The sequence below is a fragment of the Lutra lutra genome, chromosome 11 (assembly GCF_902655055.1).
Source record: "Lutra lutra chromosome 11, mLutLut1.2, whole genome shotgun sequence".
Lineage (NCBI taxonomy): Eukaryota > Metazoa > Chordata > Mammalia > Carnivora > Mustelidae > Lutra > Lutra lutra.
In genome coordinates this window covers 70,294,867-70,321,901 of record NC_062288.1, presented here as the reverse complement: position 1 = coordinate 70,321,901, position 27,035 = coordinate 70,294,867, and the positions used below count along the sequence as shown (strand labels likewise).

The following is a 27,035-nucleotide window of genomic DNA, read 5'->3' as shown; positions in this document are numbered from 1 at the left end:
TGCTTGTGATCTCTCTGTCAAATAAATAAATAAAAATCTTTAAAAATAATAAATAAAAAAAATAAAAAAAAAAGAAGACGCTAAAACCGTCTTAAGAAGGTCTTAAGAGCAGTCTTAAGAAGGAAGAACAAAGCTGGAGGTATCACAATCTCAGATTTCAAAATATATTATAAAGAGGTAGTAATCAAAACAGTATGATAGTGGCACAAAATAGATGTAGGTCAGTGGCACAGAATAAAGAGACCAGAAATAAACCCACACTTTTATGGCCAGTTAATCTGCAATGAAAGAGGCAAGAACATACAGTGAAAACAAAAAGAGTCTCTTCGACAAACGGTCTTGGGAAAAGTGGACAGCTACATGCAAAGGAATGAAACTGGACCACTTTCTTACACATACACAAAAATAAACTCAAAATGGATGAAAGACCTAATGTGAGGTCTTAAACCATAAAATTTCTGGAAGAAAACATAGGCAGTAATTTCCTTGGATTGGCTTTAGAAACATTTTCATAGATATGTCTTCTCTGGCAATGAGACAAAAGCAAAATAAACTATTGGGACTGTACAAAAAATAAAAAGCTTCTGCACCTGGGGCACCTGGGTGGTTCAGTGTGTTAAGCCTCTGCATTCAGCTCAGGTCATGATCTCAGGGTCCTGGGATTGAGCCCTGCATCAGGCTCTCTGCTCAGCGGGGAGCCTGCTTCCACCTCTCTCTCTGCTTACTTGTGATCTCTGTCAAATAAATAAATAAAATCTTTAAAAAAAAAAAAGCTTCTGCACAGCAAAGGAAACCATCAACAAAAGGGAAAATAAATCTACTGATTCAAAGAAGATATTTGTAAATGATATATCTAATAAGGGGTTAATATCCAAAATATATAAAGAACTCCTACAACTTAATACCAATAATAATAATGATAATAATAATAATACAGTTTAAAAATTGGCAAAGGACCTTAATAAACATTTTTTCAAAGAAGACATAGAGATGGTCAGTAGACAAATGAAACGCTCAACATCAGTAATCACCAGGGAGATGCACATCCAAACCACAATGAGATATCACTTTATATGTGTCAGATTGGCTGAAATAAAAACCATAAAAAATAACAAGTGTTTGGAGGCGATGTGGAGAAAAAGGAACCCTTGGGCACTGTTGGTAAGAATTTAAATTGGTGCAGGACCTGTGGGGGGAAACTCCCATATGGAGTTTCCTCAAAAATTAAAAAGTAGGATTATCATATGATCCAGTAATTCTACTACTGGGTATTTATCCAAAGGAAATGAAAATACCAACGCACAAAGATAAATGCCCCCCCATGTTTATTGGAACATTGTTTTCAGTAGTCAAGAAATGGAAGCGACCTAAGTGTCCATGAATAGAGAAAGAAGGTGTAGGATATATATTTATTATGGGATATTACTCAGACATGAGAAAGAATGGAATATTTCCATTCACAACAACATGGATGGACCTAGATAGCATAATGTTAAGTGAAATAAATCATCCAGAGAAAGACAAATGCCATATGATTTCACATGTATATAGAATTTAAGAAATAAAACAAATGAACAAAGGAAAAAAGATACAAATGAACTCTTAAATACAGAGAACAAACTGCTGTTTTCAAGGTGTGGGTGGATGAAATAAAGGGAACTAAGAGTATACTTACCTTGATGAACACTGAGAAACGTATAGAATTATTGAATTACTGCATTATACACCTGAAACTAATAAACACTGTATGTTAAATATACTTGATTTGAAAAATATAAAAGTGGTCTTTTAAAAATGAAAAATAAGAATAAAGAGAAAATATTAACCCACAGTTTTAAAAAGAATGGGAAAGATACTATATTAAAAAAGATACATGGTTCTGAAGAGAATTTAAGGATAAATTGTTCTAGATACATAGAAAATTAAGCAAGTGAAGAAAAGAAAACAAGGCAGTGATTATCTATAGGGAATACAAAATTGTGTAAGAAAAAAATGTAATCATCGTCATACTACTGTGTGGTTCAGCTCTGATATTGATGTTGATTTTAAAAGTTGTGATAATGGACATTCTTGTCTTGTTATTGGTCTTAGAGAGAAAGCTCTCAGTTTTTCACCACTGAATATGAAGTTTGATGAGGAGTCTTTATATAAAGCCTTTATTATGTTGAGTTTTCTTCTCACTAAACCCACTGTTGACCTGAATGGGTACTGAATTTTGTCAAATGCTTTTTCTGCATCATATGATTTTTTCCTTTGTTTTGTTAATTTGGTTTATCATGTTTATTGATTTGTAAATATTGAACCATTCTTGCATCCCTGGAATGAATCCTAGTTGATTGCAGTCAGTGACCCTTTTAATGTATTGCTCAGTATTTCTAATCACCAGGGAAATGCAAATCTACACCACAATGAGATATTGCCTTAAACTGCTCAGAATGGCTAAAAGAAAAAAACAAGAATAGCAAGAGCTGACAAGTATGTGGAGAAAAGGAACCCTCATGCAGACTTGGTGGGAGTGTAATTTGGCACAGGTGCTGTGGACAACAGTATGCAGGTTTCTTATAAAATTGAAAATAGAAATGCTGTCTGAGCCAGTAATTCCACTACTGGGTATTTACACATAGAAAATGAAAACACTAACTCAAAAAGATATGTACCCCTACCTTTATTGCAGTATTATTTACAATAGCCAAGAAATGGAAGTAATCTTCCATTTTAATCTTCCATTGAGAGGCGAATAGATAAGGAAAAGGTGATGTACACATGCACACACACACCATGGAATATTACATAATGATAATAAGTGATATCTTGGCATCTGCAACAGCAGGGGTGGACCTAGAGGGTATTACGTTAAGTAAAATAAGTCAGATTGAGAAAGACAAACACCCTCTCACTTTACTCATATGTGGAATCAAAAAAAAAAAAAAGGATAAATAAACAAAAAGCAGAATCAGACCTATAAATACAGAGAACAATCTGATAATTGCCAGAGGTGGTGGGAGGGGTGGACAAATGAGTGAAGGGGAGTAGGAGATAGAGGCTTCCAGTTACGGAATGAATAAGTCACAGGAATACCAGGCACAGCAGAAAGAATATAGTGTTGTATGACAACAGATGGTAGCTACACTTGTGGTGAGCATAACATAATGTATAGAAAAGTTGAATCGCTATGTTGTATATTTGAAACTAATGTAACACTGTATGTCAACTATACTGAAATAAAAATTTGTTCTAGGGGCATCTGGGTGGCTCAGTTGGTTAAGTGACTGATTATTGGTTTTGGGTCAGGTCATGATCTCAGGGTTGTGGGATTGAGCCCTGAATCGGGCTCTGAACTCAGGGGGAGTCTGCTTGAGATTCTCTCTCTCTCTGTGACCCCTCCCCCTGCTGCCCTTTCTCTCTCTCTCTCAAATAAATAAATCTTTTAAAAATTGTTTTAGGGGCACCTGAGTGGCTCAGTGGGTTAAAGCCACTACCTTCAATGCCTCTCTGCCTACCTGTGATCTCTCTCTCTCTCTCTGTCAAATAAATAAATAAAATCTTTAAAAAATAAAAAAATATATAAAATAAAATAAAAATTGTTTTAAAGTTGATAAAATTATATTGTGAGGAAAGCATGGGAGGGAAAACGTAGAGAGGTATAAGAGATGAAATTCTTGTTCTTCCTAGTATTATTTTAGTTAGCAAATTTTATCTAAGACTTTAGTGTTAGTATCAGTGGTATAGGTATGGAATGTGGTGACAACAGCCAGAAATAATAGCTGAGTTAATGTCAGTTGTCTCTCTATGCTATCTCCCAGTTCTAACCATGCCCAAATTCATGGATATTGATGCATAGTGTAGAGACTGTTGGATTAACAGTAGCAATCTGAGCACTAGTCCTATTCTGCCACCAACTAGGCATGTATTTTTCAGTTAAAAGAGGCATAATATTCCATGATTCTGATACCATTTCATTATTCAAGTTCCGAAAGGCAGGTCATTCATATTTTCCTCTGCTGTGAGCATGGTGGACAAGAAGAGACTTTTTCTAGCAGGTCTGTCAATGGTATTAATTTTTGCTTTGCTTTGTCACTCTGCCACTTACCTAAGTGGCTTCATATTGTAGGTGAAAAATAGGCAATTTTTCTTCTCAAGCAGCCAAACAGTTTTAATAACTTGGAGAACAGCATGGAATTGCCGTAAACATGAATGAGGAGCTATAGTTCTTATAGTTGAGGCCGATGGAAATAGTTTTCAATTCTTACACCCTGTGACATGTGTGAAAAGTTCAGATATTTCCAAAATTGCAAAAAGCCATCTGGCCAAAATGCCTTGGCCCTGTTAACTTATTTAACCCTTGCCAGTTACAGTTTTTTAGCTTTCCCATTATTTGTGTTGCAAATTTTTTTTAAGTTTGTTCAACAGCAAACATATTAAATGAAGTATTGTGTTTTTGAAGGGCACATAGCTATCACTTTGAATTTCGTCATCTTTCTGAACCCTACACGTTGAATGTGCAAGGAGAAAATATCTAGTATTGATTCACCAGGGCTCAGGAATACATGATCCTGTCCAAAAGGTTCATATTAGCCAGGTCATTACTGCTTAATGTCATCTCTGTCTTTGCCAACCAATTTTTAAAGGACAGTAGAGGATGGATGATAATAGACACAAACTAACGTTAGGAGAGAGCAAATAAGCTATCAGTTCATTCAAGTAGACACGGAGCTTCATTCTCTTAAGTCCCCCTGAATCTCAGTCTGTCTCTCCCCCCCCTTCTTTCTCTTGCCCCAATTCTGTTTGTATCTTTTTTCTTACCTTGCCTTTTAGTCTCTTGTATCTGCAATTTGCAAATCAAATCTATTTGCTCTGTTTATGGCTTTCTTTTCTGCTCCCTACCCCTTCCCCCCGACTCCTGTTCATTATATTCCAAGGAAACAATGTAATTAGGAAATTGGAAATGTAATTGTAACTGGGGTTTCATAGGTGAGGCACTGTAGAAATAAAATGAGAGTCTCAGTTTTTGAAGAAGTGGTGATGCCAACAGCATAAGGTGATCTTATCACGGAAAGAATTATCCTAACTTACCCCCCTCCCCCATCCCAGGGAATTGTGAAGTGAACCACATTATCAGCAGGTGAAAGACATCTTGATAGCTGTTTCCTTTTCCTAGCTCAAAATAGGTTTTTAATTCAGAGCAAAATGTATTTTTTTCTATTTTAGAAAATGGAACGTTATTGCTATTTTTGTTCTAAAAAAGATGATTTTGTTTATCTTCTGTTATAAAAAGAACAACTTTCTAGATAGGGGAAATAATTAACTTGCGTATCAGGATCAGGTTAATTACTATTATCTGGAATTCTTACAAAATGTATCTGGAAGCTACTTAATTGCTCCAGTATTCCTTATCTCTTTCCTTCTGCATAATTTTCCCAAGCACACAGAATTCTTTAAACCCTCACAGGGAAGGTGCATATCTGGTCTATCTTTGTATATCCTGAAGCTTCTAATATTTCGATTTCTTAGTCTCTGGCCATGGTTCTAGTTTATTACCTGTTCATAGAATCACTTAGGATTTTTGCCCCTGGGTAATGGTGCCACTGAGATTCCTGAGCAGTAAAATTGTGTCTTCATTTAGTCCGTTTATTAGCTCAGTTCCAACAACTTTTCTTCAGTGTACAATGTAAATAGGGCAAATATAAAGATTTCAGGTTATAGCCTTGGCTATCTGTTGCTGACATACTTTGACCATCAAATGGATATAGTATTCGTTCATTTGTTCCTTTATTGTCACAATAGCCATAAGAATTTTAAATAAGGGGATTATTAGTGACAATTTTTTTAAAGAGTCATATTAACTAAAAAATATTTAGCAGTGGTTTTTTCTGCTGGTATTTGTGTATTGAATGCATCATAATGTTCAATATTTTATTCCCTAAATGTAGAGGCAGACAGTTGTCTTTTCCTTAAAGTGTTTACAAGTTATATTCTCTGAAGATGCACAAATGGTAAGGCTATTTCAAGCAAGTGACGCAAAATTTTTGGCATTCTTCATTGGCAAAGCAACTAACTATACTTTTTGGTTTGTAAGAATGAATATGACTTGAGATGAATTAAAAAACAAGAGGAGTATATGTTGGTAGAACCTTATCTCTAATCTTTTTTTAGCTGTGTTCCACTTTTCTCAAAGGACTGTTTTAATGTATCGTAAGTCATTTTGCAGGATTGTGTCTATAAATTACAGCTAACTTGAAACAAGTTATGCTGTTTGTTTGTTTGTGGATGGCTATTAAAATTTAAGATGGGTTAAGCAGTTAAATAAGAAACAATGAATTATACTGCCTGTGTCATAAAAGTAGGTACCGCAACTAAAGAGAAAGGCACACTGTTTCCTTCTTACTTTGGTCCTGTAGCCCCAAGAGTTAATGTGAGGCACAAAGTACCCATGATGGAAGGTTGCCAACTCATTGGATAGACTGAGTACCTTCACTTTTTTCTTTATGAGACTGTCATCCTTGTTGTGCTACTGCTGAACAGATAAAAGCAGAGGAAAACCTTTAGCTGGAGGGATCTTGTTTCCTACAGTAGAACAAAGGCAATAGGCAATAGGACATTATCCACATCCACCAAATATACCAAAAAGAATGAATGAGATAACTTTATGTATTTTAAAGTAGCTTTATACAAGAGTGTAGCGAATCCATCTGTATTCCAACTGTATTTCGAAGCAAGATTTTATTTTAAGTATAATTTCTTATTCGTATTAAAGCTTGCACAAAAATTCAACACTGACTTCTGTTCTTTGGTAACTGTTGAAATAGCACTTTGGTTTTAAGAAAACTGAACTGCTTTTGACTATGTGCTTTTTATCATTCGTAACATTTAGGTGAGAATTTAATGTCTTTATCCTTCAAATTAAATTATTTGTTTCCTATCATTTGCTTGGCTTTCTTGGCTTATCAAGCTTGATTACATTTGCCTTTCTTACTTTAAGCAATGTGGTCTGAAAGTGTGAATAGAAAAAAAAATTGATCTTCCTAAGTATATAAAGCAATATGCCAGTGTTCTGTATAAGTTTATTTTGCATAATGGAAAATTGTAATTTTGGCTTGACATCTTTTTTTTGCAATGATTAAGAAATGGTGAAATGAATCAAAAGCAACTAAATAAACACTGATTAAGAAATTCTTAACTTCAAACAGAAAAAAAAAATTTTTTTCTTAAGCATCTGAAATGGCTCTTCCAGCATGATAGTTAGTATAAATTGCATGTAGAATGAACTCTTCTTGAAAATTAATTTACTTTATGTTTGTTTGCATTTCTGTTATACAATTGTAAATGTTATCAAAGAATTGAGTTGGAGGGGATTTGACACTGTTCCACCCGTACTCTGCTGCTACTAGAACTTGAACGGAGCCAGCGTATCTTCACAACATTCCAACTTGACTAAAACTGTATGGTTGACATCCTCGACTTCTGTTTTTTCTTTCTGCTTGTAGTGGGTTGAAGTGTGTCCCCAGAAAAGACGTAGTCAAGTCCTAACCTCAGTACCTGTGAATGTGACCTCATTTTGAAGGAGGATCAGATTTAATCAGATTAAAATGAGGTCATACTAGAATTAGTCCAATGACTGGTGCCTTTATAAGATAGAGCAGAGGAAGATTTGGGCATAGAGGCACAGAGACATAGAAAAGAAGGCTGTGAGCTACTTTCTTATAGCAGCTTGTTCACTTCTCCTTTATTTAAATGAAACTCAGGAAAACATTTCTAGATGAAAGCCATGTAATCTACTAGTCGATGTTCTTGCTTAGAAATCTAGAGGGAGGTTTATCTGAAAATTTACTGATTTAATTACTTTTAGACTTTTTTCCCCCCTCTCCTTTGAGAGGTTTTTTAGTATGGTATCTTTAGACAGATATATTTTAGGCATATTAATTGTATTCCTGTAGTCCGTTCTCTAACCTATGAAAAAAACTAGGAACTTTGGAGTCATACAGATTAGGGTCTCTGTCCCAGCCATTCCTTTTGGGCACGTTATGCAACAGTCCCAAGCCTCAGTGTGTATGTGGCATGCTGACCTTCTTCTATGCCTTCACACAGGACCATTTTGTCACTCACTATTGTCATCTTTTCTTCCCTTTTACTTTCCATTATTCTCTTGGAGTGAAAACAAACAGTATTAAGCTTTGAGCTGATGCAGACAAAAGAGAGGAGTGAATTGGCACTTCCACATTCATTTCTTGACTCGTGCTTTCTTTCTGACTGTGGCTGTACTAGTAGGTACTCTGTGTTTTCCAAATGGCAGATCCTGACTTACTAGTAGTTAATGAAATCAATTAATATCATCCACCATTCAAAAAGAACTAGAATAGAATAGATACTATCAGTTTACATTGTCCAGAATAGGCTGACATTCTTTGTCATGAAGCTTCAATTGTGTGTGTGTGTGTGTGTGTGTGTTGCCCTCATGCTTATTTGGATGTGGAGTACAGTTTAAAACAAGTTCAAAAGCCAAGTAGCTAAATGAAAACAAGCTTCAGTTATTCTAATCTATACCCTTTCCTCAGCATGCTATTAACTCATGGTGAGGATTGACTAGTGTCATTAAGTTAAATTGTACCAGGATATACCAGGATATATGGGAATACCTCTAATCAGTTTTCTTTTTGATTAGCTGGTGTTGTCTTTCTGGTTGTGACCGAAAGCCTTGTAGCTCTGTGGATTTCTCGAATGATTGTGGTGTCAAAGAAGGCTCTGCTTATCTTTTCTTGCTCTTAGTTTGAGGCAGATTTTACTTGAGAAAGTAAACAATCAAGAAAATATGATTGTTAACTATAGAGATTCTTAATTCTCTGCTGTAATGATAACTTCTGAGGCTAATAAAGTTGCCATAAGACCCACTCCTACTGCCTGCTGAATGACCTTTACCTAAGAAGTCGTATTAGTTCATATGATAAATTCCAAGGTTTACTGTAGGCTTTAGTAAGCTAACAACCAATCAATTTACTTTTATATAAAGTCTAAATCCCTTTCATCACTGCCCATAAAAACTAACTTGTGAAGTTTTGGTAAGTTACTTAAACTTTCTAAACCTAAAATTTCTCACCTGTAATATAAAGTATACTATTGTTAGATCTTCCTCATAGAGGTTAAAGGAATTTTTATGTATTCCAGGACTTAGCATCTATTAAATCCTGGTGATGATGATATTGGTTATGTTGCTAGCCACAAGATTTGACATCAAGTATAATGACTTGCGTCTGCCTAGAGTTGACTGTTTTCACTCGAAAATAGTGGAAGAATTTGATTAACATTGCTCCTCAACCTAATAAAGAGATTAAGAGTTTAGCATACCTGGAGGGTTGCATTCTGTTTCTAGGCCTATATTTTGAGACTTCAATGACTTGGATCATTTCCAGAGAAGAATGACCTGAATTATGTTAAGGACATGGATTTCTTCAGTGTGGAACAAAGACATAGGGGCATGATGGCATAGTGAAATTGTAGGGTTGTCCCATGGTACATACATTATATTTATTCTTTTCTCTTTTTGTTTCCTAAAAGAAAACTGGTGTAGATTAGAAAGAGGGAAATGCTCAGTTTAACATGAGAGGAACATCTGTTTACTCTCAGAGTGTTAAAAAATGTAATAGGCTGATGTATAAGCAACTGATCTAGTAGAGGATGGTAACATCTCTTAACCATTTTGTTGGGGGATATAGGGGTTTGGTGAAGTGATGGGGTGAGCACTGAAGTCTTCTTTCATTCTGAGTTTGGATGTCTTTGCCACTTTTTAAGTCTGGGCAGCTGTAGCCAGGACTAAAAGTGAAGGTCATAGAGTCAGATATTGTAGAGGGCAAAATGGCAGGCTTTTGTGAGAGCGTATATGGCAGACATGCAGATTGTGAGGCTCTCTTTCCTGTAGTTTCTTGATATTATATAATTATGTATTATAAAATATATTAAAATAATATACAATTATGTTTTTTAAATATTTATTTTAAAGGGATAATGTGACAATCCTGATAATATGCTTAGAATATTAAGTCAAGGAGAATTCTAGGAGAGGTTTAATATAAAAAGCTCCTTTCTGAAGTCAGATTATTTAAAGATCACAGGGTTGTCTTTTCCCAATGTAGCAAAAATCTTATTGAGAAGCCTGTTGCCACTGGGAAAGGCATCCACACAAATTTGATAGTGCTTACTTTGGAGCAGAGGAAAGATTCAGCAGGTTTGAAAATTGCCTGGTGATAATTTTATTTGATACCTCCTTCCTCATGACCAATAATTCATCAAGGTAGGTTAGCATATTTTTTCTGACATCACAGGGTAGTTATGGGTAATATATTGAAGTGCCAGCTATAATGTGTTTGAAAATGTCTTATTCAGACGTACTTTACAGATATATAATCAGTAAAATTTTATAACATCCTCATAAGTTTAAGATTTTCACTTCAGTTCCAAGTCTAGGGCTTCTGATCTCAGACTTTTCTAGTATTTGTATCTTCTGGCTTCCGTGAAGTTCAAACTTAAATTGTTGTTTCAACAATGAGATGAGAGTTTGAATGTGACATACATATTCTTTTTTTTTTATAAGATTTTATTTATTTATTTGACAGACAGAGATCACGAGTAGGCAGAGAGGCAGCAGAAAGAGAAAGAGGGAAGCAGGCTCAATCTCAGGACCCTGGGATCCTGACCTTAGCTGAAGGCAGAGGCTTAACCCACTGAGCCACCCAGGCACCCCATAACATACATATTCTTACCTGGTGTTTTAAATATTCACTCTGACAAACAGTAGACTGACTACCACGGTCTTGACCCGGGGAAGAGTTACTCTTATCAATAAAATAAAGACCACTCTGTCATTACACTTATTTAGTAATCATTTTGTCTAAAAGCTCCCTGGCTCTTCTCTATTAACTCTCCCAGAGTGAAACAAAACAGACACATCTGCCATGTGAGTTGGCGCCCTCTCCACAAATTAGCAGCTAGCAGCAGGATACTGTACAAGTTTTTCTGGGCATACTCAGACACTGGCATTTCATTTTATTTTATTAAAAAGTTTTTTAAAGATTTTATTATTTATTTACTTACTTAAGAGAGAGAGAGCGAGTGAGCATGAGATGGGGGAAGGTCTTGGGAGAAGCAGACTCCCTGCTGAGCAAGGAGCCTGATGGGGGACTTGATTCTGGGATCCCAGGATCATGACCTAAGCTGAAGGCAGTTGCTTAACCAACTGAGCCACTCAGGCACCTCAACAATGGCATTTTAAATATCTGAGAATGTAGATGTGCTTTTTACCCAGTTTATATTCTGTTTGGAATTGCCCCTGTGGTTTCAGGTGACAATCTCCAACATTTCAAACAAGATATTGAGAATTGAAAAATAACTAATCTAATAGTCCTATATATCACAGTTCTCTCAGAAGACTATTGAGAAAATTTAATATCAGGAGTATCTACAAATGTTTATGCTAATGTTTATCTCATATTATGTTACATTCTGTTTATTATGTCTTTTAATGTGTAGCTCCTCTGTTAATTTTTAGATACATCTTCAAAGTCACACTTTAAATTATTGTGCTACAATGTACTTCTTTACTCTGAAAACCTATATACTTAGATTAGACAATCTTGATAAAACGTTTCTTCTTGAGAGAGTACAGTGGTGAGGAAGCAGAGAAAATCTAGAATAAGTGTCCGATTTGAGTGAGTCAGTATTTCTACAAATATCTTTCCTATTTTAAGTTATTTTGAGTCCAAGGTCTCACTTAGAAACATATAATACAGGACAATTTTTTTCTATTATCTGAGGAAAGTGATACCTGTGAGATCTCATTAGAACTGGTTCTGGTCTTGCAGAAAACATAGTCCAGATAAGTGAAACACAGTATTTTTTCCCCCTGGTTTTCCTATGTCTATTTTATACTCATACTTATTAAAGTCTGGTCACATATTCGTGAAACTTCTGAAAGAGAAATACAGTTGGCAATGAAAATGGAACTAGAATAGTCTTAAATTCAAAGACGTAGACCTTAATTTTATATCACCTTTGGGTTTTTATGTATAAAACTTCTCAAAACACCTATGGTCTCTTTCATTGATCTGCCTTTTGGGAGAGAATGAGGAGCTGTAGTAACATTTTGATCTTCTGTTGGTTTCGTGGCAGATGTATTTTTAAAAAATCTGAAATGAGAGTAACTTGCAGGTAATGGATTCTGCTAATCCCACACATGAAGGGTGTGCACCTGAGTATATGCTTGTGAGGGTGTTGAGTGTGTGTTTCAGATTAGGGAAGGCCTGCCTGAGAGGGTATTGTATAGACTGTGTTTATATCCAGTTTCCTTTTTCATTTGCCTACTTCTCATGTGTTCAGCTATGGAGGACTAGAGATAGCACAGGAACTAGTGCATGGCTATAGAGAGAGACAGGATTGAAAGATGGAGAATTAGTATTTGTAGCCTTATCAATTAGTCCTGGTGTTTTAAATCTGACCTTGTCATTTTCCCTTGGATATTAGTGGTCCACCAGATTATTTGTTAGCAACAAATTAAAGTTTGATTTTTTACTCATCTTTCCATTTTTCTTTCTGAAGTCCAGCTCTAGCTTTTTCCTTCCTCAGAACTTTCAGTTACTCAGTACCCTGATCCTGTTCAAAGTCTCCGCATGTTGTCACTTTCACACTGCCCCTAGCCTGCTCTCTGCATTTCTCTGCTCTTTAATTGAGGGTTTTGTGTAAAGACAGTCTTACTTGTTAGAACCCTTTCTGGGCCCCCTTATAATAGCATGTATCCCCCAAATATATGTAAGTTTATCCCCATGCCTACCATATTTCTATTAATCTGTATTGCGATTACTAGATTCATTTGTGGTTATCTACCTGTAGATGATAAATATTTACCATGTCAAGGAATTTGTCTGTCACAGTCATAGTGAGTCTCTAGTAGTTAATATTATGGCTAGCACTTAGTAGATCCTCACTAATGAAGTATGCATAGATAAGATTCATATATGAATGAAAACATGGGCCACATCTTGCTTTTCTGTTTAGGAATTTTGCTGCTATTATTTTCCAAATCCTAGTCCTCAGAAGGAGTTCTATCATACCAATGATTCATTTCAAAATAACCAAAGTGGGGGCATATCGTTTGGAATTGGAACATGATTTAGCATTGTGACTTTCAAATATTTGCAAGCAAACTTTAGTATTCATGGAATACTGAGAAATTTCTTTACACATAAAATTATTTTTGCATTCCAGTTTAATTTCATAGAAGTTCATTAACCTGTGGAGGTGCTTGTTTTTGTTTGTCTGTTTTGCTGAACCATCTTGCTTCTTCTGCTGGGGAGTATAGAAGATGAACTTCTTAGATGGGCATCTGTAGGTTTTAATCATGGATAAGTTTGATGATGTGAAGTTTTTATTTAACATCTTTGTTGCCCCATTTATCAATCATTACCCATGTCACTTAACCTCTGTTAAATAATTTCATTCTCCTAGAACAAAGTTCATTTATTAGAACTCCTCAAAACCAGCACAAATTCCATTTCATAAACTGGAACTCCTCACCCAGAACAAGTGCTCCAACAAAGGTGAGCTCTGTCAGAGCACCCTGATGGTGGTGCCCCAGTACTGGCAAGGATGGGGATGATGACAAAAGTTTGGAAAGAAGATCTTTCCCCCTTAATCCTTACCTTATTTTTTTAAGATTATATTTATTTATTTGATTTATTTATTTGAGAGAGAGAGAGAGAGAGATCATGAGCAGGGGGAAAATGGTACAGGGAGCGGTAGAGGGAGAAGCAGACTCCCTGCTGAGCAGGGAGCCTGATGCAGGACTTGATCCCAGGATCCTGGGACCAAGCTGAAGGCAGACACTTAACTGACTGAGCCAGTCAGGTGCCCTCAATCCTTACTTTTTAAGCAGAACTCTCCTTCTAAGGTCAGAGTTACTGTGTATGATATTATAATCTGGGAGTCAGAAAGCCTTGTTGGCCATCTTGTACTTTTCTGTGTTGGGACTGAAAAACAAGAGCTTCATTGGGACTGTGAAATGGATTCATGGAAATAATCACAGAAAAGTCTTTTAAAAGTCCCTAGAAGTGCTTTGGACCCAGTGAGTACTTAGTGAATATACTTATTTTAACATTTTTATTTGTAAGAATATGTGCAGGTTTTTGTTGTTGTTGATAAACTAGTGCTCACTGTTTGGTCCTTAGCAAGTAATAACTTGAAGTTGACAAATACTGGTGGTTTATCTCCAATTCCTCCTATAAACTGAGATAAACATATTATAAAGAAACATGTTGATGGAGATAGATAGAAAATAATAGGCACAATGAATAAATATGACATATTGTTGATGGATTATTCCCTCCCCCAAAATATTACCTATTATTTATTTTTGTGGGTTATACATGTTTAAAAAAGTACCTGATTTTTATTATTATCTTTTGATTTTTTTCTCTGTTTTTATTATTATTGTTCTCTTGGGACAGAAAATTACTTCTCTCAGACTGATCTATAAAATGGGAGTGTGAATACTGTACTCCTGGCAATTTCTTGAAAATTCAATTAATTAAAAATATATGTATATTAACATATATACACATACATATTCATATATATACACATACACATTCTCATATATATATATATAGAGAGAGAGAGAGAGACAGAGAGAGAGAGAGGAAGCACGTTCATCAGTATGCCTGACATGCGAAGATGGTAAATGTTCATTTTTCCCACATTTCTTTTCCTTTTAGATCTGGAGTGGATTTCTTAAGACCATAGCAAATCATTAGTTGGACACAAGCTCAGGATCCAGTGAATGTTTCTCTTCTTATTTTCTATTTTTATCTTGCAACTTGAGTATATATTAATGCATATTTATTCAAATATAATAATATGGTCATAATGCATTTATTCATTGCTATGCATTTTATGTGCCAGGAAAATATCTCAAGCATCATATTATCACTTCAGGACTGTGTCTGGACTGAGACACACATAATCCATTGGACAGAAACCCTAACTACTGTTACCTTCACACAGTTGTTTTTGGTGTAGTTCCTCTTTTCAGTGCAATCTGTTATTCTTATGTATTTTTATAAATAAAGATTTTGTTAGTAGGAAGGAATGAATGTTTTCTTTCCTTCTATACTTACACCTTTCCTGTATCATATCCATTATTTTTAATGGATAAAAATAGCCATCATTGTTTTATTTTTAAGCTCAGTGGTTTGAATTGGGTAGTTAAAATCACATAATTATATAAATTGATGCATTCTGTTGTAAATGTCTTTTAAAATCTGATAAAATAATTAATTTAATATGAAAATTACATACATGAATGTTGGCTTATTGATTAACCAACTGGTAAACAGGGAAGTGGAACTTAGAAGACTTAGGTTCTTTTGGAGACATGTTTTCATGTTCTTTATTGAGTATGTGACTTGTGTCTGCAACTATTATGAAAAGAATGCTTAACAGAGGTGTCTGACTTGGATCTGAATTCTCATAATAAATTTTACCTTTATAAAATATTCTTTTGAAGAACTCCTTTGGTGTGTTTGGCCATATTGCTTTAATATTGATAACTGTCATGGTTTAAGAACTATTTCTTTTTACCAGCTCTGAATCTGGTACCACAAATGACAGGGAGGTTTTTTTGTTTGTTTTTATATACTTTCATTCTCTCAATGCTAGGATTAGGATAGTCAATTTATGTCCCAAGCTTGCTCTGTTATTTGTCCAGTGACTAGTAAACAATATAAATGGATATTGCAATTGGATTTTGAATCAATAACTTCAGACACTGAACCATATGTTTTAATGAGAAGCTGGATTTTCCTTACATTGGTCACATAGTACGATTAGTTTTTTTGATGATATATTAGAGTCAGAAAAGACAAATATAAGCACAGAAAGTACCATGAGGTCTTCGAATTCTATTATAGTTCATTCTCGTGAAAGACTTGCCAAGGTCAACCATAACTCTCTGTGCTATGCTTTGTTACTTTGAGCCACTCGACAATAATTTTGAAATCATATATGAAATTTGCTCTGAATGTATTACCTATTTGAATACCTCAGTTCACTCTTAGGAGAAAGTTGTATTGATATATCTTTGATGTATCTAACCCCTTAGTTGGTATTAACTTTATGGCTTATTTCAAACATAGCTTTAGGAGCCCTCTGATGTACATGTAAACTGAACCAGAGTAGTAAATTCAAATCTCTGTGGACTTGTCTGTTTTCACTAGGAATAAAAAGGAATTGTGTTCCATTTCATATGATCTTCTTACCTGAGCATGCTGAATGTTTACTAGTCTATTCAAGAGCAGGTCTGTGATGTTATTAATAAAATATTTAAGCCAGATTTGGGAAATAATCTATATTTCACTGGAATATTCTTTTTGAAACATTTATCTTTAAATTACTTTTCTTAGGGTTGAATATTGTATTATGACTTTCAGAATGAACTCTGATTTTTTTACTTTATTCCTATGAACAAATAGTGTTTTTATTTTTCCCTTGCTTCAGAGGAATAAGGTAAATCAAAGTAGTGGTCACCCTTAATAACAGATAGAGTCCTCATTTTACAAATGAACACACAAAAGCAGCCACTATTGTGTTGAAAGCCCAATTAGTTTCTTTCTTTTTCCTGAGCTCCATGGTGCTGATTATAACATCTTGATTCTAGGCATGGTTCTTTCATTCCACTACAATATTGACATGATCCCAAGCAATGATCTAGTTAGCAATGTATCAGTCAGGGTAAAATGATAGAGCGTACAGTTGTAGAACTAAGAGTGAGAATATTATCATCTGATAAGGTGGTAGAGAAGAAGATCATTGTAGTTAATGACCCTTTGGGTTGTTAATATAGTAATCATATCTGGGCAAGTATATGCTTTAAAAAACTTTTACTTATTGTTATAAATCGTTATGGGAAGGAGGGGGGAGAGGGGAGAGAGAGAGAGAGTGGGAGAGATTGAGATTGGATCAAAGAAAATGTAGCCACAGTTTAATCACTACTCACTATTAACTATCTCCTAGACTGCCAACACTGGGATAATCCTGAAGATGTTGTTTAATAGTGACATATACAATGAGGATTTTTTTTTTCTGATACTTGCGATGGCTGTGAGGATTTTCATTGCAGTTCTCCCTTTCTTTAGCAAACATATCTTTTTAAACTTTTAGTTTTTTATTATTGGCTTTATTTGTTACTCACATATCACTCCTGATTTTTCATATGAAAGGCTAAATCTATGAAATTTTAAGGTTTTCCTTCATAGTAAGTAGACATGCCTCTTGACTTAACCAGTTTAAGGATAGTATTAGGCTGGTATTTGTGTGTGAGTGTATGTGTGTGTGTGTTAAAATCCATAATAAATTTGAATTAAGTTCTTATATCAATATAAGTAAACCCTTTTAGATTAAAAAAATCTAAAACTGTGATTTTTTTTGAGTGTTATCTTTCTGTAAAAGTATGTATTGACACTAGGAAGAATCCTCTAGACAACATCGTTAACACATACTTGTGAAAGCAGTGATACATAATCAGCATGTAATCCAGTAGAATATAAGCCCTTTAATGGTGAAAAATTTGTCCTGTTCACTTCTGTTTTTCCAGTGAATAATAGCCATGCAGTAAATATTTATTGGAAGTAACCAAAGAAAGTACAGTTAAGTAAATAGATTAAGGAATGATAATTTAAACTTATGCTTTCTGATATGTAATTTTGCTTAAAAACTTTTTATCTAATTAGAATTAAATTTTAAGAATGGAAACAAGTATCAAAAGATAGATATATGTACCATAAATGGATTTCATTTCTTTCCTAGGCAAAATAGCACATGACTGGCAGCATATTGTTGGTTGGCTTTGCTGACAATGACACATTTTGCTTTTTTATACATTATTTGTATTCAACTAGACATGCTTATTTTCAGAAAATTTGAATTTTATTATATAGTATAAATTAGAAAATATATATTTCCTTTAAAATCATTTTGTGAAAAATGTTTTCTCCATACAAGGTGAGAAGATCAGTTGACATTCACAGTGGTAAAACTTTAGAGTTTTATTTTTTTATAGGTAAAGTTTGCCATTGCAGCTGTATGGTATCACCAAATTGTAGGTTATATGGTTTGAGTACTTGGACTAGTGCTTAATTTTATGTAAGGCTTAGAATATAACATAGGGAATATGAAATACATTCTTATTATTGAAGCAAACGTCTTTTTGCTCTCACTGGCAATTTAGATGAAATTTTAAGCAAGTAAATAGGATCATGATTTGCTTTGAGCATCTGTATTATTTGGCTGTAACAAAAATACTTCATTTCAGTGTCCACTATTAGGCGACTGTTCAGAGTGCTTATTTGCTACAATTTTTCTGAGAAAAATATAGCTTGAAATGCATTTTAAGCTCTACGTTGTTTGTTATAGTCCTTCAGGCAGGTAGGTTCAAAAGAAACATACAAGATACCTGAGCAAGTTTTTGCTGACCTCTGCAATACCTGCCTCCTAATAGGTCATATTTCAGCTCCTATATTTTTGACAAATAGCCTGGCTCTAAAAAGCTCTGTCCAGGGTGCTGAAACATCTCATGATGTATGAGCATGTCTTATTGATAAATTCTAATGTCAGCCTCTGGGTGATAGTGATTCATCAGGGTATATAATTTTCGTTTGGGAAACACACTGAATTAGCAAGTTTGATATTTTGGATGTGTTAAAATTAACACAGTTTGTCCTTTTGTTTTAAAGAGTTCATAACAATTACCTTCCAGATTGTCAAAAACAGCAGGATTTAATTAGAAGCTGTCAAAGCTACCATAAAAGCAAATGTCTACATTAACAAATAAATTGGTATGACTACAGTGCTGGAAATGTTTACAGGCCAGTGACATGTTGATAACATGCAGCAAGTTATTGTAAGAAAAGTTAAACACTTGATTATGAGCAGGCACAACAACAATTAATGTAGAAGCCTTATAGCTTTGTAGAGATAAGTGATTTGCCTATAAAAAGTATGGCTTATTATCTTAGATGATTTTTTATCATCTCAGGATTTTTTTTTTGTTCACAAATATATTTATTTTGCAGGACTGTAGGTTTTTGTTTGGAAATATGACTTAAAACCCTAAAAGATTTTAGTTATTTTCTCCAAGTGAAATCTTTATATTTCCTATTTTAGATTCTTTATTTAGTAATGTTTTTGTCACTTCAGTGATCCTCATTTTTTAAGCTGTGTTTTTTAGGTGTTTTAAATATAGTCATAGAGAACTATACTTAATATTTTTCTTTTCTTTTTAAAAAAGTTTATTTTTTGAGGGGGAGAGAGACAGAGGAAGAGGGGAGGGAGGGGGAGAACATGTGTGTGGTGAGGAGGGGAGAGGGAGAGAGAAACTTAAGCAGACTCTGTACTGAGTTTACAGTCGATGTGGGGCTTGATATCACAACCCTGAGTTCATGACCTGAGCCAAAACGAAGAATTGGATGTCCAGTTGATTGTGCCACCCAGATGCCCCTCTTTTCCTCTAAATTAGTCTTAGAAACTTTTTCTTATATTATCAAAACTTTGTTCTCAAATTTTTATTAAACTCTGGAATTATCTGATTTATGTCATTTTTATATGGGGGTGAGCCAAATAAAAGGCAAAATTTTATAAAATTGAACCTGATAAACTTATTCTACTAATAATCCAATATGCTTAAAGTAAAATTTTAAAATTCTAATCTTGGAAAATCCTAGTCTTCTAAAATCTAAAATTCGTTGTCATCCTGGGGAAAAGAATCATTCAGTCTGATCAGAACAGACTTCAAGTCAGCACAACTAGGTTAGTTGCTATATAAGTATAAAAACCTCTCTCTTTTGGGTCCATGTGAAACATGTTTAGTTGTTAGATTTGCAACATGGAAAATTATTAGATTATTTGCTTATTACTGCAGTGAAGCACATCAGGTGTTCAGAATCAGAGATTTGAAAAGTAGACCTAAATCATAAATCCTACCAAAAATTGGCAATATTTTCTGCAAAGCAAGCAGCTTACATTTGAGCTACTACTAATTATTAAAATGAAACTTCCAGTTCCTCAGATATTGGATTTACATTATGTGAACTTACCAATTAAATCTACTCTAAAACCTGCTTGTTAAGAAAATATTTAACTGAATGCATGATATCCTTGAGGATTTGTTTTGGCCAATAAAGGGTTAAATAGAGTGTTGTTATTGCCTTTCAGTACAGATAAAGTGCTCTAAATTCATTTTTGTGCATCATAAAAATATAATTACAGAACCCAAAAAGTGACTTAGCATTCAAAATTTCATTATGGAAAAACACTTTTAAAAAATATCATTTAAATGATACCTGATCAGATGACATTTCCCAGAAATTATTCTTTATTTAGAAACAAAAACAAGACAAAAGCAATTGATTTTAATCCAAAATGTATTTTTTCTTATAAAAGAGGCCCACATACTCACTGTGTCTACTCTACAGAATTTGTCCATTTTATTACACCACGTGTCAATTCAAGTTACCTAGTCACTGCAAAAACTCGTGGCTAATATGTGTAATACAACACAGGAGGAGGTATTGCTCAGTTCAACTACTCTTATATACTTAAAAAAAATACAGAAATGTTTTGTCCACTTTAACTGTAGTCCAGACATAAAAGTTACATGAAAGTTCTAGAAAATGGAATTATTTTATTTGGTTGCCACAGTACCCTTTGAAGCCAGTTAATTAAAATGCTGAACTTGTACATATTTCCCTTGGTCTGGAGCAGCATTGGTGAAGCTTAAACTTCTTTCTAGAAAGCCATATTTCTCTGCTTTTTTTTTTTTTTTTTAATTTTTCAAGCACAGCTGCAGTCTTAGTTTTTCTTTGAAGTAGGTTTAGTTAGTTGTTTTTAGGACATATTTGTTGGCACACCTATAACAGTTGCTTTCACTTCCAGTGCTGTACTTTTTTCTTTGCCTGTTTCCCAGAGGTTGATAAGAGGAGGATAAAGCTCACTGAATGTGAAGGTTGGTTTCTGTACATAATTCCTCATATAGCCATGTCCACCATCACAATTCATTTCTTGTGAGAGGCAACTGAAAAGACATATCACACCAATAATCCCCAGAAAGCCTCCAAGGCAGGCCATAAAGGTTGTGGTGTTACTCTTTTCATATTCTTTTCGATCAGGGTTCACACCTTTTGTGGTGACATTTACACATTGTTTTCTGGTTTTTTGATAGATGGTGGGGATATCAATACAAATTCTGTACTCAGTTGATGGGTTCAGATGAGTAAGATTATATACCTTGATATCAGATGGTATTCGGGCACTCTGGGCAGCATGGGAATGTTCAGTCTTGACAAAGGCGGTCCACTTAACACTGGATTTGAGAATTTTAGAACTTGCTTTCCAAGACACCAGAACTGAATTGGCCTGAACATCTTTTATTTTAATATTTAAGGATTCATTGTTATCCTGGGGAAAAGAACCATCTACTTTGATCATAACAGACTTCAAGTCAGCACCAACCAGGTTAGTTGCTATACAAGTATATAGACCCCCTTCTGTTGGAGTTATGTCGTTTATATCTAGTGTGCCTTCAGAATGAACATAGAACTTGTCTTTCAGAGTATTAGGTAAGAGTTTTTGACCAGAAGGTGTTACCCAGTAGATTTCAGGCTGTGGCTCTGCAGTAGCTCTGCAATGCAAGGAAACATAGCTCCCAGATTCTAAATCCAGATTAGAAGGGAAGCTCTCAGGAGCTATAAGAGGGAGACAGATTTCCATCATTTCCCTGAAATGCACCTGCCGAACATTTTGGCCTTGGAATTCAGGTGGGTCCACGCAGAATAGTGAGTCTGGTTCCATGAATCGAATGTTAGTTTTGTTCATATTAATCCAACGGATGACACAGTCACACCTGATGGGATTGCTGTGTATGCTGATCTCCTTGAGGTTTGGCAGAGACTCAACTGTACCATGGTAGAGGGCACTAAGGGCGTTGCTGTTGAGCATCAGTGATTCCAGCTTGGGTAGCCTGAAAAATGCATTTGGGTGAATGTAAGACAACCGTGGGTTGTTTGTAGCTTCTATTTTTCTTAAGTCTGGCAGGTTATCCACAGCAAGATTGTCGATGGAAATCAGCTCAGGCATATTATTTATTCCCAATTCTTTTAAGTGTAGCATATTGCTGAAATCACCCCTCCGTATTCTATTAATGGGATTTTTATTTAGATCCAAGAATTTGAGGTTTATAGCTTTCTGGAGAGCAACATGGGGCACTTTAATAAGCCTGTTGTCATAAAAAGAGATGCTTTCTAAGTTTTCAAGTCCAGCCAAGGCATTATCTGGTATTTCCGTCAGGTTTATACCAGCTATAACCAGGCTGCGAAGATTGATAAGCGGCTTAAAGTTCATGTCTTTGATTCTGATGATTGGATTTTCCCCAATCATCAGGATCTCCAGATTGGGAAGAGCATCAAACCACTTACTGTTGATCATCTGCAATCTATTTGAATTGAGATGAAGTCGAAGAAGATTATGGAGGCCAATAAAGGCTCCGGGTGAAATTGTAGAAAGCAAGTTGTGATTAATATAGAGTTCTTGTAAGTTGCTCAGTCCAGACAGACATTTTTCAGGCAGCTCAGTTAGTTTGTTTTCCTCTAAATACACAGAAAGAAGCTGAGGCATCTTTTTTACATTAATATTGGTGACTGAAGATAAATTGTTTTGAGATAAGTCCAGGCCGGTGAGGTTTACTGGAAAGTCTATGGAGTATTCAATTTTTGCAATATTGTTAGTCTGTAGGAGCAGAATCTGTGTGTCAGCAGGCAATCTGGCTGGGAAATTTAAAAGACCTAAATCATTGCAGTCCACTGTAGATGCTTCCATATAAATGGATCTGGGTGTAAACCAAGGCCTGATTTCACATGTACATAATTGTGGGCAATCCACTTTTTTATCTACAGCTTGTACTAGTGTAGTGATAGCTAGGCCAAGTAGCACATGAATTTGGAGTGGCATGTCCTTCATCTTAGCTTTCTTCTTCAGAAATTTAATGGGCCCTCAAGGATTCCACAGTCACTGCTAGGAAGTTAAGTAAGACTTGATTGATAAGGAAAATAGTTGCATTTGTCAAATGATGAATGCCGTAAAACTGCAGAGTTTTTCTTCATGGAAACACGTGCTGGTGCCACAATTGTCTTGTCCAGAAATGTCATGCATGTTGGAAAAAAGATCACTATCTCCTTTATGATAGAATACTGATACACTTTTTGAAGATGGAGTATGTATAGATGGTTATAGGAAATTGAGTAATTCATTTATTTAGGAGTGTAATATTCAAATCCCATGCTTGTTCAGTACTTGCAGGATAGCAGCATGATGCTGACTATAATAAAATGGAACATAAAAAAAAAAAAGAGAAGAAGAGTTAGTCCAAAGAGGGAAAAATGCCATAATTAAATCTCCATTAATTATATCTTACATATGATATTGTTTAGAGTTTATGATTAATTCACTATGTTTTGATGACGCTGTCCTTGTGACTGCCCTTGGCCTACACATTGGACAGGCTGAGAAATTGAATCGTTAGAAGGCTGATGTTATAGTAAACATAATGAATATGCTTCCAGAATTTTTCCTTTATTTCCAACCTTCACTTGTTTATGCCTGGTCATTTTGTTTATTATATTTGTCATTCTCTTTGACAAATAGTTATAGGGAAAAAGAAAAAAAACCTTTCAAAGGTGATGTCTTGCTTTTTTTCTCTTAGAGAAGAAAAATTAAATGCTTATAAGCAAATAATATTGTTAGGTTACAGTCAAATGATTTAGCCTGTGGTTTCTCAGGTTCCCAGGAGACAACATTTAGAACCAAATTCATGTTCATGCAGTGAACTAGAAGTAGTAGTATTTAGCTGGATTTCCCATTTTCATTCATGTTTCTTTCTATAATCTCCTTTGTATAAAGTGACTTGAATTTTCCATATTTGGAAGAGATTGTCTAACTTGCCATAGATGTGCCTGGAGACTGTCATTCTTTACTGAAATGCAGATTAATGTTTGACTGTTTTATTTTTCCCTGAAAATAACTTACATTCCATTAGTCACTAACAGTGAAAAAGTAACTTTATTACATCAGTAAAACAGGCACTTAAGTACTCCTTCCTTTAAATAGATACTGATGTCTTTATCACATAAAAATAAGCAATCCAAAATCAAGTTGCAGTTTCGATATGTGCCATATTTTTAAATACCACACTAATTTTACATATACACTCCATCAATTGGACTGCTGGTGAGCTCTTCCTGCAAATGTCCAGGATGGCTGGAGCCGGCCTGGACTCTTCATTCTGGGACTTTTTGCCTCCCAGCAATGGTGGTCCGCTGAATGATCATTTTGTAAATACTGTTGACTCATTCTAAGAGAAGATGGGTGTTTCAACAACAGGGATAAATATTTTTGGAGATGTAGTCTCTAGAGAGAGAGAGAAACATTTTTTAAGCAAAAAAAAACAAAATTATTTTCCAAAATCAAAAAATTTACAGCTCAAAGTCAAACCTAATTTTTCTCTTATCCTTTAAGAGATGTGATTTTTTTTTTTTAAGGTTTTATTTTGAAGTAGCCTCTACACTCAACATGGGGCTCAAACTGCAAATCAGGAGTCACATGCTCTATTGACTGAGCCAGCCAGGTGCCCTGAGATGTGATTTTATCTGAAATCTGGATCATAAAGTTCAGATTGCTAATTATCTTGAATTAAAAGTGTCTTTGCTTTTCTTTTTTCATCACTTTATCTATTTGAGGATCTAAAATTCCATTTTTTAGTTATTTTTTTATTTTTAATTGAAGTATGGTTGACATACAATATTATATTCACTTCAGGTATACAACATAGTGCTTCAACAGTTATATACATAACAAAATGCTCATCATGATACGTGTAGTTCTCATCTGTTGCCATACTCAGTTATTACAAATTATTGACTATATTCCTTATGTGGAACTCTTCATCTCTATGACTGATTTACTTTATAACTGGAAGTTCATACCTCTTAATTCCTTTCACTTATTTCACCCATCTCCCCACTCCCCTCCCCTCTGGCAACCACCAGTATAGTCCCTGTACCTATGAGTCGATTTGTGTTTTTTTTTATTCTGCTTTTCAGATTTCACATATAAGTGAAATTATATGGTATCTGTCTTTCTCTGTGTGACTTAGTTCACTTAGCACAGTATCTTCTAGGTCTATCCACGTTGTTTGCAAATGGCAAGATTCCTTTTTTTTTTTTTTTTAACTGCTGAGTCCTTTTTTGTTATTTTGTTTTTTTAAACTGGACCTTCTTTTGGCTATTATTCTTAATCTCTTTCAAGTAGACTCTGAGCCCCTTGAGGAGCGAATCCAATACAGCTCCTTCTTCAGTGAAGATTCCTGATAAATCTTTGGCCCATAGGACCCTCCACAATCTATGGTGTCTCTTCTCTTTCTCTGTCTCTGTTCCTCACCTTCTGCCACTCTGCATACGGCCTTCCCTCTGTCAGCAGTGCTCTGGGTACCTCATCTCGCTGCCTGAAATTCCTGTTTCTTTGTTGTAACAGTAAGAGTTAACTCTTACTGTTACGTCAAACCTCAGGTCAAGCATCACCTCTCCGTGAAGCCTTCTGTATAAGCCCTCCCCTCCAGCCATCACTGTACCTCACTGCCCTCCGCAGTGATCCCATGGCCCTAGCACACACCTCTGTCAGAATATTTACTTGATTCTCTGCCTCACCAAGTGTTTATCTCCCTGAGATCCCGAAGCCTGCCTGCCTTTCCATTCCCAGCTCCCAGGCATGGTAATTAGAATGTAGTAGATTCTCCAGAAATGTTTCCAGTGAAAGCATAAATGAATTATATTAATAAATGTATATATTCATCTTCTCTACATATAATTTAAGCAATTCAATCTGTTTAATTTACTAATTTCAGTATTCAGCTGCTTCAACTTGCATAAATCTATTACACAGAATGTATGTTGCAATATTACTAAAATCCAAAGACTAAATTTTAGTATAATCCAAAGGAACACATTGGACTTTAAAGAAAAGTCAATCTAACATTATGTCTTCAGTTTATTCCTTAATTTTTTCAGTCAGCATTTAATGAGTACCTTCTGTGTTCCAGTTACTGGGTTAATAGCTAGAGGTTAAAAAAATGGCCTGGACATGTTCTCTTCCTTCCTTAAGTTTTTAGTCTGGAGGGGGAAGCACAAATAAACAGATGGTTACAATTTACTGTACCCCTGATATGGGAGCACATAGGAAGGATACCTGACTACAACTGAAATAGAAATCTACTTCCTCTTTCTTCCCAAAGTGAAGAAACAGCCTAAGGTACAAGGTACAAAATACATTTCTGCGTGTTTCCATAAATCAGTCAGTTGAGAACTAAGAAAGCATAACTTCTGCCAATTAATCAGTTAAATCAACTTTCACCAGTTGAGCAAAGAGAGGCCTATATCCGTATGTTATCTAGAGGATTAAAAATATTTAAGATCAAACCTTCTTTTGGGGCACATTAACCTAATAATGCCCAATAATGCCACTTTTTAGTTCTTTTATTCTTCTCTTTTCTTCAATTTATATCTTTATTTAATTAGAAACTCTTTTCTGACTTCATTTCATTATCTATATAACTATATGTCAGATACAACCAAATTTGAACTAGATTTATTCTGGAAGCCTTTGAAAATAAGGAGAGTTGTGATAATAGTGAGCAAGGTCAAATTTTATTTCTCCAGATCTGTAGGAAGAAATTGTTAGTATGAGAAGCACAATGGAAGGTGTGGAAATTTTGCTTTTCTTCATTGTAATATTGATTTTTTTTTCTCATGTCTTTGGAAATTATTATGATGCTTTCACTAATGGACTTTTTGGCATAGATTGTTTGCAGAACAGTAAGGCAGTAATAATATCTCATATCGTAGTGTTTTCTGGTTTTCAAAGCCTTTTCTTATTCATTGTTTATTTTATGTTAATAAGGA

At 34.9% G+C, this 27,035-nt stretch overlaps 2 protein-coding genes across 4 annotated transcripts in view; one reads left to right on the top strand and one right to left on the bottom strand.

Annotated features, from left to right (window-relative positions):
* Positions 1 to 27,035, top strand: part of IMMP2L (inner mitochondrial membrane peptidase subunit 2) — an 876,168-nt gene that overhangs the window by 391,282 nt on the left and 457,851 nt on the right. The gene's annotated exons all lie outside the window — the stretch shown is intronic.
* LRRN3 (leucine rich repeat neuronal 3) overlaps positions 20,387 to 27,035 on the bottom strand; it is a 37,075-nt gene continuing 30,426 nt past the window's right edge. The window contains exon 2 of the mRNA XM_047694952.1: positions 20,387 to 23,401. Coding sequence (XP_047550908.1) covers positions 20,917 to 23,043 — 2,127 coding nt within the window. The 5' untranslated portion in view covers positions 23,044 to 23,401 and the 3' untranslated portion in view covers positions 20,387 to 20,916. The remainder of the gene's footprint in view (positions 23,402 to 27,035) is intronic.